The following is a 17574-nucleotide window of genomic DNA, read 5'->3' as shown; positions in this document are numbered from 1 at the left end:
AATGCATTCCGGGGTTCAATGATTTCATCGTATCCCAATCTGTAGCCGCTCCCTCGCTCATAATCTGACAGTACATTGACTTTGCGTCGGTACTGCTGAAACCTACCAATGCTGCTACAAAATCGGGCCGCATTTCTTTGGAAAGGCATGCAATCGAATGTTCTCTCGACGACAACACGACCGGTACGTTGGGCAGAACATGTCCTGTCAGAATATTGCCGAAAACTGCGGGGGTGTTCGATTTCGTCCATGGGCCGACCTTTCTGTCAGAACGCGGTTCCCACGAAGCTTGGTCCAATCCGTCAAAAAACATGATGCACTTTATCTTATTTTTGAGAATTGCCTGTAAACCGTGTCGCGATTCTTTGGGTGTGATTCCAGTCACAGCTTCGTCGAATATAATCGAAGCTAACGTGGAGTTTTCCAGATAGGGAATATCTCTGATGTTAATATGAAATACCGCATCGAATTCATTCGGTTGAAGCAGTTTCTCCATCATTTTCCTAATCCGGTGCGGAATTTTGTGACGTTGTTGAAGCTCATTGTCTTGAATCACCCTCTTAGCAAAGCGCTTCATCAGAACTGTCTTCCCACTGCCAGGCTGACCTATGACTACACATGGCCGGGAACCCCTGCGTCGGATTGCTGCGATACATTCTGACACCGTTATGACTCTTCCTATGTTACCCCGTCCGTGGGCGCTAAATCCGTCCTGAGGGACGTATCCGCCTTGGAACAATTCAAACCCGACCCTTATTTGGGGATAAAATTCATCGTCGGGGTCGGTCAATTGTTTGTAGTCTTCCATAACGCTGCCTTCTACGTTTAGCTGCGTATAAGCGTTGACTTTACGCAAAAACCGCTGCACATACTTGTCTGAGAAACATATCGGCTGCATGAATAACGAGATTCGATATAGACTTGGGTAAATACTGCAGGAGAAAACGCGTTTGATATTGCCGAATATTAATATGAAGTTCACGGTAACGGGAGTAGGAGAATAGAATCCGGCTCACAATTCGTTGCAAGGTAACCAACTACTTATGTCAAGGCGGGCAACTTCTCCAGTCGGCGGTCCTGATATGGTAAATTGAAGTGTTTGACGGACGGGATTCCGTGAATCGATACATTAGTCGCGTATTTATTCACCTATACTATAGGAATGAAGCGTAGCCTATTTAATGTAAACCCCAGGTTCAAAGCATACAGACCAAAACCGTATTTAATCAATTTATTAACGTGATGTATTTTAATGGCTGTTGAAGTCAATGCGACATCTGTGGTCGGTCAAAGTTGTCAACAAGTTTTTTGATTTTGGCTGCATGTGAACATCAGTTGGATTGCAACGCAGCTTTGTTTTGTTAATTAAAAAAAAAACAGTCACTATTATTTGTGTCAGTTCCGCCTTTAATTATTACACTAATCAACCCAAATTTCACTTTGATCTATTTCTCCGGCTTGAGGCAAGGCATGAGACTGAAAGAATAAATAGAAAGGCCCTTTGTGATGGAATATTACATGTTTGCACGTGACTAAAAATTGAAAACATTTAATCAGAGAACACAAAGACAACAAAGAACTGATGAGAAACCTAGGCCTAAACCTATAGTCGCTATAATTCGACGTAGTAAGCAGGTATAGTGGGGATTGCGGCAGACTGTGGCATGCAGCGGGTCGTAGACTACGTTGCCCGCCGCTGAGTTACATGGTCAGTCGTAGTAATGCCATATGAATGATGTTAACATGAAAGCTGTTCATTATTTGGCTAGAAAATTGGTAGATGAGTACAAATGAAACATGTAAAATTCAGAGCTGGTGCAAGAATTATCACCTAAGAGTTATCGTTCGATGCTTGCTGGTCGAATTGAGTAACATGTAATGTTATTTCCGGTAAAATTGCTAATTTTATTGCGAATTTATAGTTGGTTGACTAAAAAAACGTATTCTTCCCCACTCGACTCCAGAATTACTAACTTTTGAATTTTCCGCTGGTTGACTATAAAAAAGGTCAACTTTTTTACTCAACGCACGATAGCCCCGCCGGACCGTTACTTCAGTGCTGATTTCCTTTATTATAAAATACATTTAAGAAAATTTTTCAAAAAGGAGGACAAATTCTCAAATAAGAGGACATTTGGGCGTCCTCTGAGTACACTTTCAAAAATGTCAAAAAAGAGGACAAATCCTTTTACAAGAGGCCGTGTGGTAACCCTATGTAATGTATAAAGTGCTTACTATAATTTTGTGAAGTGTTGGAATATCAAAGAGAGCATGAATTATCACATGACGGATTTGGTTCAAATCAATTTCAATGATGTAGAATGCCTGTACCTGTATTTATTTCTAAATTAATGTGACTAGGCTATGGAAAATATATCGTGGCTGTGGAATCAGAGTAGCTTATTCCCATTTTACACATTTTGAGAGAATTATCTTTATATAATGTTTTCATTTTCTTTAGGCCATATCTCGGCCGACATTAACTTTGAAACAATGTGATAAACATAAACAGTAAATACGGCCAAGATGTTGGCAAAAATATGAAAATTTGACAAAAACTTGATTTTCTATAAGTTTGAAAAATGAGCCGTCTAACGTTTAACACAACCCTTACCTTTGATCTTCGGCGGGGATTCTCTACATGGCGATCGCGGAATATTAGCTGATATCAAAGATATAAGTATCGCTGAAGGGCCGTAAAGATTCGTATGTGGCGTGATAAGCTTACCTGTATCGTGAGGATGACCGATCCTAGATGTTTCGTTACTTGCGAATTCAGTATGTATTTTTGTGCAGTTCACGGCATTCTGTGATGCTATTGAATCCGTTTGAACAGTCCCGTGGTTTGATCCATTCACAGCGTCAGCTGTGTTGCAAAAAAAAAACGAATCATTACCGGCAGTGTTGAAATTAGTGTTAGAGTGAAATTCTGTGTTGTGGTGTAACCTTGTTACATAACGTTTTGTCGGCCTCAAGAACCATGGCATATCTAAACTGAACACCTCGGTCTAATGCCAAAACCCGCAAACCATTGCTGATGAAATGAATTATCCTATCCCTTTTAATCAGTTTACAACCGGCACATAACGTATGATTGATGTCTTCTGTTCTGACTTCATTAACTGCACTAGAATATGACTTATTGAGGTTTTTTATCATCCGCAAACTTATTCAATAAGTAAATGGTCGCGACAGAAATGACTGACGGTTCTGTGCATTGCGCAAATGAAATTTGTACGTCTTATATATAACTCAGTGTAGTATTACGGTATTACCTTTGTTGTGTGATCCCCACCATCCGTAGTGTATATTCTGATTTCCTGCTACAACGTTGATCTGGCAGTTGTTGAAAGTTTGCTCGACATTCTCTCCGTCAGCCAACGTGGCGATTCCTACAGAGGCACAGATTTGCAAACGGATTACCTATAGCCAGACCGTGTTATTTTGTCATTTTTCTGATTTTATTTTGGCAGTTTCGGCATCGCGTCATGAATTCATATTCATAGACTCGACTTAACCATGTAAAACGCTTCAGTTTGGTGTTTCTCATGAAACGGAAATCACAAAACATGCAGTATCCACCAGGGCTGTGGAGTCGGTAAATTTTACCACCGACTCCGGCTCCGACTCCGACTCCACACATTTTCAATATACCGACTCCGACTCCGACTCCTGAGTCTTTAAACGTACCGACTCCGACTCCGACTCCGACTCCTGGGTCTTTAAACGTACCGACTCCGACTCCCGACTCCGACTCCGACTCCAGTAATATTACCAATTTACTTCGAAAATTATATGCCACATTGTCGGTTGAATGACTATCATACAACCATTAAACATATTCAAACATATGAATAACGGTGGCATGCTAAATCGTTTCATTGTGGAACAGCTCGAATTATCCACTATGCAATTAACATGAAAGAAAGATTTGCTAAATATCCTTCCTTTTTCAAGTTTTTATAACGTGGACTCTCTAATATCCTGAAATGTATGAATCATTCAAATATGGCAGATATCCAATAATGTATGATAAAATGTAGATAAAAAATCCAAGTGTAGCTCTTGTGTATGAGGTAGCAACTAATAAAAGAGATTGAACTTACTAATTTTGTCATTGCACACTATCCTGATTACAAGCACACACACTCTAACTACTAATATACATTGGTCATAAACGGAATTTAGCTAAGTAGTCAAAGACCATAGCCTATGTCTAGTCTACATGTACTTAATCAAGTATTCAAGGATTGGGACTTTCAGTCTTTCTTAATCATTGTTTGACCCAAACAACTAAGCTACACTACAAATATTTTTCATTTCGTCAAGCGGGAAGCATCGTTTGGTCATATTTACATCATTTTTACAATTTTACAAAACCAGCCGATGCATTTCCTCTGTCACAGTATCATGGTATAATTCCAAGAATTGCATCAATTTCGACTGCATCGCGAAAACGCATTTTGCGATTTTCTTCCCCTGTGCAACTGAGTTGTAATGTAGTAAGTAATGTCTAATTTTATCCATATCAGGGGTGGGCAACTTTGTCGGCAAAAGGTAAAATGAGATTTACGAACCATTGCGCGGGCAACTGGAATGTTGATAACCTTGTCCTAGTCGTCCGATAGGAGCAAACCGAATTAGGTAACATTGCAAACAATACTTACGCTCTGAAATTGATAATATGTCATGCAACTGTGCGGTGCGCAATCAGGCCCTTGTCGCGCGAAGCGCGAAATTTTTTTGCATTATAATGTCTGAATTATATCAATAAATATGTTGCTAACATACATTGTGGGTCGCATTTGTATACCACTGGGCTCATTTGGCAAGGACAGGATTATTCGATGTTTAGACATAGCAAAATCGACGGTATCAGGGAACATGCCTCTATCATTTTGTGCAAATGTTTTGTCGACGATCTCGCTGCGAGTGCACAAGCGAAGCCGTATCTCCTTATTGCGAATATAGTTAGACTCAATTCTGTGAAAAATATGTATTTATAATTTTCAGAAGGGGGCTCAAATAGGCCTACTGAATGCAAGAAATCTAGTGACAATGAATCACGCAAAGTACCGAGAAAAATTTCAAGTCAAATAAATCTGCTATGAAACAATCTACTTTATGGTCATATACGAAGATCTGGGATAAATGTGGCTGGCTCCTGGATACGTCAATGCGTCAGAACTGTTGTTTTAGTCATCATCAAATTTCGCGGTCATGCTAATCAAATTTTGGTTGGCCTTGCAATTGTACCTGATGTCATAAATAATTTCGAGAATTACCTCACAGGCCACGCCTAACCTTCTCGTGTGCCAAATTTGGCCTGCGTGCCATAGGCTTGCCGCACGTGATCTGTATGGTTATTAATAACATTGATTGGTGGTACATGAAAATTATAAGGAAAATTCTTTGAAAGCAAATGCTTTCATGATAGAGAAGTTGGAGTCGGAGTCGAAGTCAGGGTCATTCTCACAAACTCCGACTCCGACTCCAGTCAGTATTTTCCTACCGACTCCGACTCCGACTCCAGCTATTATAGTTTTCACGACTCCGACTCCGACTCCGACTCCATCAAGCGAAAATTACCCAGACTCCGACTCCGACTCCACCGACTCCGACTCCGACTCCACAGCCCTGGTATCCACATTGAGCCATCAAACAGCAAGATTTAAATCCGAATTGAAAATGATGTTGGAGACCAAATTTACCCTATACAAAACCAAGTGCTTCTGCAATATATTTTCTTAATAATCGATTATTCACTATGCGTGCGAAATTAACTCGAGTTCGAGTCCAAGTCACAGTATTGAAGTCATGTTCAACTTATGTTTTCAATCATGCTTGGGTGATATCGAATTCCTTGCTTGCCAAACGTGCATATTTTGTCCCTATCAGAGTCTTGGCATATGTATATAAAGGCAGATAACCGACAGTTCCTGGCCTCATTTACCGATGCTACAGATAGACGTAGCAGGCCGCCAATATGATAACTTTACTAATCTTAAAACTTTAAATCAAATATCTGTCTTGTCAGCCTAATTGATCACAAATACAGGCATTCAGTTTTTATTACGAGCACATCGACGATAGCTCACAAATAGCTTATAGAGAACCAACGAACTCACGTCTACATACTATCCGATAGAGAACCAACGAATTAACGTCTAGATACCAGCTGATGGAGTATCAACAGATGCATGTTTATGTAGAGGTATAGTTATTCTTTCACATTATCAGGTTGTTGACTAAAAAAAGGTCAACTTTCTTGCTTAGCTCGTGAAATAGCCGCCGGAGCGTTACTTCAGTGCTGATTTATTGTATCTTAGTCGAATTTGCCCTACATTTACCAAAACTTCTCAAAAAAAGGACTAAATCTCAAAAAGGAGGCTACTTCTTGAAATTGTTAGATTGCCTAAAAGAACTCAAATTTGGCTCAATTCTAACTAGTAGAAAGCAATGCTACGAGAGAAAATTTTTGATAAATTACAAATAGATACTTTTGAATTTTACCGGCTACCTCAGGATATTGTTAAATTGTGTAAAAATACGATTCGTAGCAAATTTGGCTCAATTCCAACTAGAAGAAGCGAAATTATTAGAGTGGAATATTTTGGATATGAACAAATAGTCGCGGCTTACTAATTATATTATATGAAAGAATTTCTCACTGAAAATACTCCATTTATTTACTAATCAAAAATTTTCTCCTCTCATATCATTGATTCTACTTTTTAAAACTAAGCCAGATTCAGTGTTCTTTTTATGCAATACACCAATTTTATCAAGTTGCCACCCAGTAGAATAAAAAAGAAGTTATTTTTGAACAGTCCTATTGTACAAACATCACACAACATTAGCCATTCATTATTACACGTGCACAGCAGTGTTGGGATGACTCGAGTCATGACTTGACTCGAGTCAGACTCGAGTCAACTTTTTCGTATGACTTGACTTGACTCGAGTCACGTTGCAAAAATGACTTGACTTGACTTGACTCGACGCTTCAAAAATGTGGATTGACTCGTGACTCGGAGCAAAATTTACGAGTCAATTTCAAGTCATCAATAAGCAAACTGTGTCGACTAAATCATTGCATCATGTGTACGTTCGGATTATTCGCGATACGGCGCTGACACTTGTGAGAGCAACCAGTCATTCACTTATTGTACGTTCCACTGGTCCTCCATTGTTACATCACAAATAAATTGACCGCAAACGAAATGATAATGGCTTACGTTGTCGTCGTAGTAGTAGTAGATTAATAGAAACGTATCTCTGTTTCTTAGTCGGCTCAGCGCTTACATTGAGCAGTGCTCACCTTTACCAACCCTCCTCTATGATTTAAATCGAACGAATATAGTGTATGCGTTTATATTCTCACGGATGTGTGTTGTAGATGGGTAGTGTATGTACCATATCAATTTGTTTAAACTTCTCGAAGCTTCGTTTCGATCCTTCATTTTGGCTGATAGTAACAGACTGTAGCATGTAACTAGTTAATCACGTATTCTATTAGCAAGTTCTACGTGTGCGCGTGCGATACATCGCCTTTTTCCTTGTATATTTAACTTTATATTCGTTATTTGATTCAAGCTAAATGGCCAATTAATCTCTTTAACGCAGCTGGCAAAATGTTATCACTTTGAATCATCACTCATACGTCGAAGATTCAATTTGACTTGAATTGTGACTTGACTCGTGACTTGACTTGACTTGACTCGACTTGACTCGAGTCACCTCCAAAAATCGAGTGACTTGACTTGACTCGAGTCACCTTCGAAAATTGATTGACTTGACTTGACTCGAGTCAAAATGTGCAATGACTCGAGATGACTCGTGACTCGAAGGTAGTGACTTGATCCCAACACTGGTGCACAGCACACATACCTAACAAACCTTCAAATGGACGGAGGGTATTGTATGTTTTCACAGACAGCAGACCAAATCATTGAGTTAGACTTCAAAAATACTAAAGTGGAAATGAGATCCTCAGATATGTTAAAGCGGCATGTCATGGTGCACTAGATGCAGGATTTGACAAGTATTTTTGAACCCCACTGAAGAGCATTGAATACTCATTCTTTCTAGTCGCCCAAAAATGCAAAGAATCATCGTCTTCAAATCTACACATGAGCTTATCAGTCTCTTCCAAGTACTTGACCATCTGAGTCATTTCATTGGCTCTAATTGAACTTTGCTTCGATTGTTTGCTTGTATAATTGAAAAGTCTTGAGTACTTTGATTGCGGAGGATCTATTACCTCTTTATCACTGGATGATTTTGTGCAATGCATTGCTACTGTACCATTGTCTGTTGTTTCTCCGGCGGCATAGCTGATATAAGACGAGTGCAATGAAAGCAGTGGTGACAAATAGCGATAGGCAGAATTCGTCAGATGCGTTGATCTAATCGTTACGATTCGCAAATTTCTTCATCTTCAAGTCATATAAGATAAGTCGAGTCAATGACTTGAGTCGAGTCATGCGTAATGACTCGAGTACAAGTCGAGTCAATCCAAATATTGACTCGAGTCGAGTCGAGTCATTTTCCCATTTCAAGAAAATGACTCGAGTCAAGTAGAGTCACAAAAATATCGTGACTCGAGTCGAGTCATGACTCGAGTCATTACAACCCTGAGGCGAAGTAACGAAGAGGCTCCATGCCAATATCTCCCCAACTACATTAACCTGGATTACGTCAATACGCTCATTCGATGTAAATTTTGGAGTTATAGGCCTACAATCTGATACCAGAATTATAGATCATTGCTCTTTTGCCGTATGTCTATCAAATAAATGAACTATACCGGTGGCGGGATGCTATATCCGGTTTATATAAAATGGACATGATTATCCGATAATAGACCACATTCATGCATCTCGTCCGAAAATTTGAAAAAACCAAAAAAATCAATAAAATCAAAATGGTAAAATTAAAAATTTGGATTATGAATTAACTAGTATTTACTAGGGCTGCATGGGCAAAATCGAGTACCTGAGTGATTCGATTCTAAATCACGTAATATGCTTCGAGTCGAGTCGAGTAATCGAGTATCACTCATTATGACATCATAGCGGAACGTGATATGTCAACGTTCAAATATGTACCATTTATGCCACCACAAAGAATATAATGCCTGTTATCCATCATATTAAAGATACTTTGGTATTTTTTCGAGCATACCGATTTTATTGGACTTGGTGACAATGTTTTGGGACTATCATGACTTCGAAAATGTGCTAGTTCCAGTTACGTTCAAAGCTTTGTACTAAATGTTTCGTATGCTACGATACGGCCAATCAAGGTTTCAAGGCTTCAACAGTGAAATTACTGTCGAAACTATTATTCTCGTTGAAAAATTAACTTCCAGTGCCGAGAAGCGTAAAATTTCAATACTCGAAAAAATCGTCTTTTACTACTCGACTCGAATCAATACAATTAATACTCGATTCAGATTCGAGTACTCGAATCATTGTGCCCAGCCCTAGTATTTACGGTGACCGATTCTTTGTTTATTTATTATAGTTGTGCTCACCGTAAATACTATTTTATTCAAATCAAAATTTTTCGACTTCAATAACTCCGCTTTCATGGGGTGACCAGAAAATTTTCAAATTTTTAATTATTTATTTTTATAAAATAAATAGAAACTTTCTTCTCCTGTAGCAAAGCGGTTACTGGCTGGAATTGAACCAAATTTTGTGTGTAGGTTTAAATTAGGTAACCTAACAATTTTATCAAGTAGCCAGTACGATTTGAGAAAAAAAGTCATTTTTGAAGAGCCCTACTGTGGAACTATGTTCTACGTCAGGCCTGGGCAAAGTGCGGCCCGCGGGCCAAATGCGGCACGCGAAGCCATTCTGTGCGGCCCGCGTAAGGTTGCTTGGAATTCATAACATTAAACCTGCTTTTTGAATGTTGATGAGTAGTGCTCGCGATTACTATATGACTCATCATATCTATCACCCATAAATTATGAACATTGAACAGGCATGTCAAAAAGAGAAAGCCGAAAGCTGAAATTCAAAGAAGGTTTAGGGCACTAAATATTTGTATAGTGGAGTTTAGGGGTAAACCCGTCCTTTTAGTTTTTGCCGAGCATGGTGCCGAGATTGGTTGCTATTTTTATTTATTTATTTATTTGTTAAGAATTTTAATTATGCCAAAAACACGAAACACTCGGTCAAGGGAGGGTGAAATTCAGAAAATCTGCAAACTTCGCTCAACATCAAGGCTATATGAGCTACACACTGCTCGGAATACAGCAACCAAGACAATTGCTTTGTACTATCCCATATACATTTCCGTGCAGTGGTTCTCGAACTGGGGGGCGTGAATGCATCTGAAGGGAGGCGCGAAGCTGAAGTTGAATGAAAAAATTTTGCGCGCCCAGCGCGATTTAACCCCAGCTTATAGTTTATTGCTCTGTGTATTGTCCGACTTTGATATTACAGAATTCTCTCATAAACAACCATAACCTTCCAGGCCATCAAACTATCCGTCGGGATTGCTAGCATGCTGGTTGCTCTTTTTAATAAGTTTTTTTGATATCATGCTAGGGGGGGGGGGCGTAGGACGCGAAATTTTTCAATATCACAAAGGGAACGTTTCTAAAAAAGTTTGAGAACCACTGTTCTAGTGTCTTAAAAGAATAACGTGGAAAGTTGTTTAAAGAGAGTTAGCAATGTATCATGTTCAACATTGTTTCGAATCATGACTGCAAATAGATATTTTTTAAAATTTACCGCTGCTTTCTCATTACCTGACATCAACACATTCACTGAGCAGCATTTATCAACAATGTAATTTAGAAATATATTAAAATACGCCGGAGAATATAGCTAAAACTTTTCACTCGGCCCGCCAACGTATTTTCCACTTCTCATTTGGCCCGCGGAGGAAAATAATTGCCCACCCCTGTTCTACGTGGTCGCATAAAAGGTACTTTCTGCATCATTTGGACTGATGTGACGTCATAATAAGTGATACTAGAGTCGTAGCCTAAAACCACAGAGCTATATAAACATTAAACACTCGATTCAGAATCGGATCGCTCAGGTACCGGTACTCGATTTTACCCAGCCCATGGCTAAAACTTGTCAATTGGCTATGATTTACCTGCTACACCTTGCTCCGCTTGTGCCATACGTCGAACGATCGTATTGTAGGCAGGCGTGTGGCTTTTTTGTTGATAAAGAGTTGTTTAGATGAATTTGGTAGATCCGCCACGCCACTGATGATGCGAAACTGGAAACGACTCAAACTCCGGGTGCGGGTGAGTCACAAACGTACTATAGACAATCAAGCACTTTTAATTATGCAACGTCTTTCTAGGCGCATCATCTTGAATGCAATGGATGATTAAAAGCAATAATACGACGTTTCACTGCAAGTAAAAACTACGAATAGGCCTAGCAATATACCAACAGTTAAGACCAATACTTTCAATGCGGATTCTGCTTTCGTACATTCGAGGAAACTGTTTCATCGCTTCGAAACCAACTGAAACAATGATCTACTAGTGAATACGGCTCTACTGCACACACAATTCCATGGAAACATTAGATCGTAGTGATGAAACTCCGTAAACATTAAAAAGTCTGCTAATTCGTGATTGACTTTCGTTTCTGCTCTAATCGAGCAGGATATCCGTGTACCGACATTTATCATAACGTAACCAAACTTTCATGATCGGTAGCTATTAAATGATGACAACCGGCTCGGTAGAATCTATATAGCTAGACTAGATTTCGTTTTAATGCGGGCAGTGGATTTGAGTGATGTGAGAGGAACATGTTATGAACATACGAAACGTCATAATGACATAATACGAACAGTCACTATAGGTCGAAACCAATGCCACATCGTGCCTGATAAAGTATTAGTTGGCTATTGCTTGTGCACAGAAGATTTCCTAAATTATTATAGACGAAGTCTACATATGTTTTGCAACGAGGCGTAATCTACCACTCTCTTGTGTATGCCGTGACGAACATTAAACATGCGCGCCGTTGGCAGAGGATTAAGGGCAATGCTGTATACATGCTGTATAGACCAGGGGTGGGCAACCTGCGGCCGTGGACATGAAACTTGAATTTACGACTTGACTCTCGAATTTTTGAAAGGTTGATTAATCTTTGAGAGACGCCATTGTTCTTGAAATTTTCTTCGCGCTAGTCGCGATTCAATACGACTTCATTTTCCGACTTTAATATATAGTACCGCCCTTTGCAATCTGAGCCCAAGAGTATAGATGCGAACAGCGCAGGAAAATGATGCACCCCATATAGAAATATCAACTTGGAATCGTGTGTGCTTCTCACGAAATAAATTTGTTTCTGGTACGTTTGGGAGATTACAATATCTGACCACTATACCGACGATCCTGATGGGAGGTCAAGAAATAACAGCATGCAACAAAGTGACTCAGAACAATTAGCCCACCCGAATATGCATCACCATTTATAACTTGCCCTCAATTTTCGAAAACGCTCCCTCCATCAACTCTACCGGTGAGTCTGATCGCACGGGCTGAGCAAGGATGAATAGTAATATGTGAAACTAGTAATATTATTGACGAAATGCATTCGTGAATCTGAAACAATTTTCGCACCTGGGGCGACCATGACCGCTCCCAGTCTCGATTCATAACATGACCACTAGCGATTTCGATGTGTATAAGTAAGACGTTATGAAAAAGTAGATTAGTCCGAAGTTCACCGGAAATGGACTTGGACAGTTTAACATGGGTTTTTGGTGTCCAGTTTGTTCATTGCGAATATATGTCCCAGAATGCGGCCGTATGCTAATCGAAATGCGGCCGTGCATAGCAAAAAGCTTTGTCACCCCTGATATATACCAAAGCATTACTTTGCAGTCAGAGCATGGCTTACATTTAGTTGTGGTGATGATACACAAGTGGTGATGATACCACACTGAATTGTCCATAAGATCATGAGATGTCCCTAAGTCAGCAAAAGACATATAGCAAACACATATAGACAATTAGACATACATCATGTACCACTAGAGCAGGGGTTCAGGATCGGCCGAGGAAGGTTTATATCAGGGCCGGTCAACCCGTGGCGCGTGGGCCACATGTGGCCCGCGAGAAGGTTTTGAGTGCATGGCCCGCGAGATAATTTTCGAAATTAGTAATATTATGAAAAATGGATTGCCCAGATTGCGAACTTGCAAGACCAACCAAAAATTTGATTATTCTGGCCACAACCCTTGGGATGTGACGACTAGAATATTAGTTCCGACGCATTGGCAGGCCCATGGGCCAGGCACATTTTTGTAAGGTCTTCGTCCATTACAATAAAGCAGAATATTCTGCGGCGGATTTATCTAAAGTAAATATTTCTTTAGGCTTCCTGCAATATGTTGTCACTCGATTTATTGCTTTTAATATTGTTACCCCCTCCTGAAAATGAAAGAACGCCTAATGTACCAGATTGAGTATTCGCAATTTGAAGAGAATGCGTCGACCAACATGCGACCTTGCGTTTGCTCTCGAAGAAAGACCGTCGACGACGAAACCCTGGCACACAATGATTGCCGCATGTTGGCCAAAGCTTTCGATATCGATATGGCGCCGAATAGTCTAGTCGTTGCGAAATGAGTCCATCGATATACAGCAGGCCCGCAATATACTCAAGTAACAATATTAATGACCTTTAAACTTTAAATAATTTTCGCGCGGATAGTGGCCCGCGCATTGGTTCGTCGCTTGCATGTTGCCCTTCGGCCGAAAAGGTTGGCCACCCCTGGTTTATATGTTTGGGTCGCGATGGTATCAGAGCGATCGCCTGCATGCATGGAATATATGCTCTAATCAACATGTGACAAGCCCAGAAAAGTAGTCCCGACAATATGACTTGATCATGAAAATAGCTGGGTAGGGTAGAGAGCCACGCCGCATCTTCCACACCCCGAATCGAAGAGTGCCCAAATTTATTTCGGAAATGAACACAAATTATGGAGGCAGATTTATTAAACTTGGTGTTTTTCTTCACGGTCGTGGTGATTTTATGTCGGTAGGTTGGGTAATTTTAAAATTGATACCGTTACCTATGGTCCCGTTTCCCAACTACAGTCATCAGTTACTATACCGCAGTGTCCTGATCTAAGTCATATATCAACATTTCGCATGCCTCGGGTACCAATTTGTTTTTAGTGCTTGGTTTTGCAACATCAATCGCCAAATCTGAATGATTCATGGGTCATTGAACTTGCAGATTTCCTTTAAGGAGATCGTGATTAGGCAAACGTTGTATACCATCGGTGTACGTACGTATTGACCACTATACAAGAGTCGTGTCAATATCATCAGACATCAACTTCGCTGTATCAATGCCTTTTTTCTGTAGTGAATAATTATATAGAATTTAATTGCGTCAAAAACCTTCTTTATTTCATACATATACCCTTCATGACGTAGCATACCAATATTAGAAATGCACTTCCTTCGGCGTGGGAGGCTCTGGTCGCGAGATGACAGTAATACTCAGATTTGGATTGCGCTCTAAAAAGATTAAGAACTACTACACAAGAATATTACCCAGTAACATTGTAAGTCAGTACCGTACCGTAATGTAATGTGGCGGTTCGGACATTGTTGACTGTAGCTGTCAGAAGAGGATGGCTGCTGTCCTCCAGGTTCAACTGAATCTATGCGTCGCATATATATATGCTTGGCGATCGGACAGTTGTATTGCAACGAAGCAAGCACAATTATATACAGCTGCCAATCCAAGTCAGAGCAGCATGCATAGTATTTCAACTACTACAGCCAACGCTGAACAATGAGAAGCCAATTCACTTCCCCTTTTCCCTCAGCATGCTAAACAGTACACATGACTTCATAGAAAAGTAATTTACACTCACGTGCGTAGTTTGTACTACCAGTTTCGGATGCTGTGATGCGAGCAATCGATATTTCGAGGCTCTCAAACGGGTGAAGAACAGAGGTGGTCAGTAACGAAGTACTTCTACTTTTTCGAAGTACTCAAGTAGTTTTTCACTACTTGGGGTACTTACTCAAGTAAATCTCATTTTCGCTACTTCTACTTCGTAATATTTAGAGATCTACTTACTTTTCGCTATTTTCAGTTTGTCAAGTAGAAGTAGTATAATCCTCCAATTCGAAAGAGAGACTGAGGGATTTCGGGGCTGTTTTCATGGAGTACTAACACTTGTAATTTTCATAAAAGTTAAGTAAAGCCCAGAATTTTCATCGCGCTTCGCGCGAAGTAGATATGGAGTGACAAGTACGTTTTCACGAAAGTATTAGTGAATAGGCTACAATTTAGGTAGCGGTAGCGTGGCTCCCTTTATTCATACCGCATTGTCGCCCGTATGAAATAGTTCATCACAGTAAATATGGCCCATCATATCGTTTGAAACTAGTAGTTTCACAATCTAGCATTTACCAATCATATCGTAATCTAGCAGCCCAGCATGGCGTGTCCTAATCTGGGGAAGTGGTCTCTCACATTTTGAGCGGCAGAACTGTTTTAGCAGATCACTGTGGAGCTATCTGGACAAGAGAAATGTAACACATTTTCCGATTTTCAGAAGTAGTGTTTGTATTTCTCTTTTTATACGCAGTATCATTAATTTGAGCTCTAATTAGTTTCAGTTCCTTTGTCTGGATCTGCAGGGGAACATACATGTTGAAGTTTAAAAGCAAGTGTAGTAATGCCTCTTCTTTTGGAAAATAAAATTACACTATGGTATGGCATTTTTACGATCCGCCATCTTTTTTATTAACGTATATTTATTTCGCAAAGTCTTATCACAGTATCCGATACAGCTTGTTGGTATTGCTCTTCGATTAAACCAGTGGTTCCCAACGTGGGCGATATCGCCCCCCAGGGGGCGATTTGGCGGTCTAGGGGGGACGAAAATGACGAAGGGAGCGACAGGGGGCGAAAATGGACTAAGGGGCCGACGGGGGGCGAAAATAGCGAAGGGGGCGATAGGGGGGCGATGACGCGTCAAAACGGCTGACTTTTTTTTTTTTTTAGTCATCCCACGGTAATTTTGTTGCAAAAGTGTGTTAATTTAGACATCGAGCCGACAATTTGACTTTTTTTTTTTTAGTCAACTCGCCGGTGATGATCACCCAGTTTTCGGTACACAAAATTTGGGGGGCGATGATCGGTGTTGACCTTGAAAAGGGGGCGATGGGTCGAAAAAGGTTGGGAACCACTGGACTAAACTATGGGTGAGCGCGCCGAACCATGGCGTTTTCTAAAACGGGGTGTTCGGGTAAACAAAGATAAGCTTCCATAGCGATTTCCATAGCGATACTGGCATTTGAATCCCATGATGCGAACGAATGCTTATGCTCTCAAAAATTGATACCTCTTGTGATGCATCAATATAACGCAAGCTCTCTGCATCCTCCGTATAGCTCAATTTGGAACTTTTTACAGTCCATGCGAACGTATTATGACTGTTTTCAAAACTACATACTTACTTGAGTAGATTTTAAGCCAGGAAATTCTATACTTCCACTTCAAGTAGTTTTAGGTTGCTTTTAAAAATGTATTTCTACTCGTACTTGAGTAGATTTTTATTTCGCTACTTTTACTTCTACTTGAGTAGCCTTCTTGACTACTTTGACCACCTCTAACGGAAAATAGTATTGAATTGAAAGTATGATCCCCATTGATAAATAAACTCTTTAGAGGAAAGGAGTGTATAAAATTTTAGTTGTTGTTGTTGTTGTTGTTAGTATTGTGCATATGGTGTTCGGCTACTATGGCCTTTTACACCAGGTCTCAAGAGTCTTACTAATCCTTCAGCGTCACAGCTGTCTGCCGGTGAGTACAACAAATTCAGCCACTGGCAGCAAAATCCGTGGATCTGATAACAGTTTTGTGGGCTGAAACGGTATGCCTAGATTAGCCGCTGTCGTCTTCAAGTGATCACGGTGGGTCGAATAGCGTTCGCATTCAATTAAAAAGTGTTCGACTGTCTGGTCGATACCGCACGTATCGCATAAACCCGTCTCGTGACATCCGATTCGTCTCTCACTCCTCGACTTGAAACATTACTCGATTTTACTACTGGACTTTCCCCCCTCTGCTGCAAGTACCAAAAAGCTGCTGTTAAAACATCGTAATTTCCTACCGTACCGTAATTAGCGAAGAATATCGTACCGCGTTACCATTCGCCAAACACATACCTTGTACTAATTCCTTGGTTCCCATCCGACAAGTACTGGGCTACTGGCTACTTCTGAACACGGAAAGTGACTGTACCATAGTGTTAATGTTACATATATATATAGAACTGCTTTGGTGGACAGTGTTGTTTTCAAGCAATTGGGCGACAATTATCGCCAACAGAAGGAGATAAGCCAGGAGACTCAAAAACTCTCGATTGGCTTTGAAATATCGATTCCGCGTTTGGTCACTGGTGACAGGGACGGACAGCTTCCGGCCCGCAGACAGTTTCTACCCTGAAAGATAATTTCCCATCTGAAATCATTGACAAATATTAAGCGTCACTGAATCAATCCAAATTTGCCAACCTGAAACGGGACTTGTTTTTTTGTTT

At 40.3% G+C, this 17574-nt stretch overlaps 1 protein-coding gene across 1 annotated transcript; it reads right to left on the bottom strand.

The window, feature by feature from the left end:
* Window positions 1-2490: 2490 nt before the first annotated feature.
* Window positions 2491-11343, bottom strand: LOC145451575 (uncharacterized). The gene is made up of 4 exons (XM_080329787.1): window positions 11122-11343; window positions 3276-3392; window positions 2729-2866; window positions 2491-2662 (listed from the first exon to the last, which is right to left on the bottom strand). Exons 1-4 carry the CDS (start codon window positions 11147-11149, stop codon window positions 2592-2594), a joined length of 354 nt encoding a protein of 117 aa, XP_080185913.1. The 5' UTR covers window positions 11150-11343; the 3' UTR covers window positions 2491-2591.
* Between the last annotated feature and the right edge of the window lie 6231 nt (window positions 11344-17574).

Source organism: Botryllus schlosseri, chromosome 12, assembly GCF_051294905.1.
Source record: "Botryllus schlosseri isolate E-star chromosome 12, Bs_hap1, whole genome shotgun sequence".
NCBI lineage: Eukaryota > Metazoa > Chordata > Ascidiacea > Stolidobranchia > Styelidae > Botryllus > Botryllus schlosseri.
The sequence above is the reverse complement of the archived record's forward strand: the minus strand, read 5'-3'. Positions and strand labels throughout refer to the sequence as shown.

What these genes read in the sequence shown, in the direction of transcription:
- LOC145451575 (XM_080329787.1), bottom strand. Translation starts at nt 11,149, where the DNA reads ATGGCACAAGCGGAGCAAGGTGTAGCAG. An exon ending in AGCGGAGCAAGGTGTAGCAG is followed by an intron (nt 3,393 to 11,121) that starts GTAAATCATAGC and finishes GTGCCTCTGTAG; the next exon opens with GAATCGCCACGTTGGCTGAC. An exon ending in CGGTCATCCTCACGATACAG is followed by an intron (nt 2,663 to 2,728) that starts GTAAGCTTATCA and finishes CTTTGATATCAG; the next exon opens with CTAATATTCCGCGATCGCCA.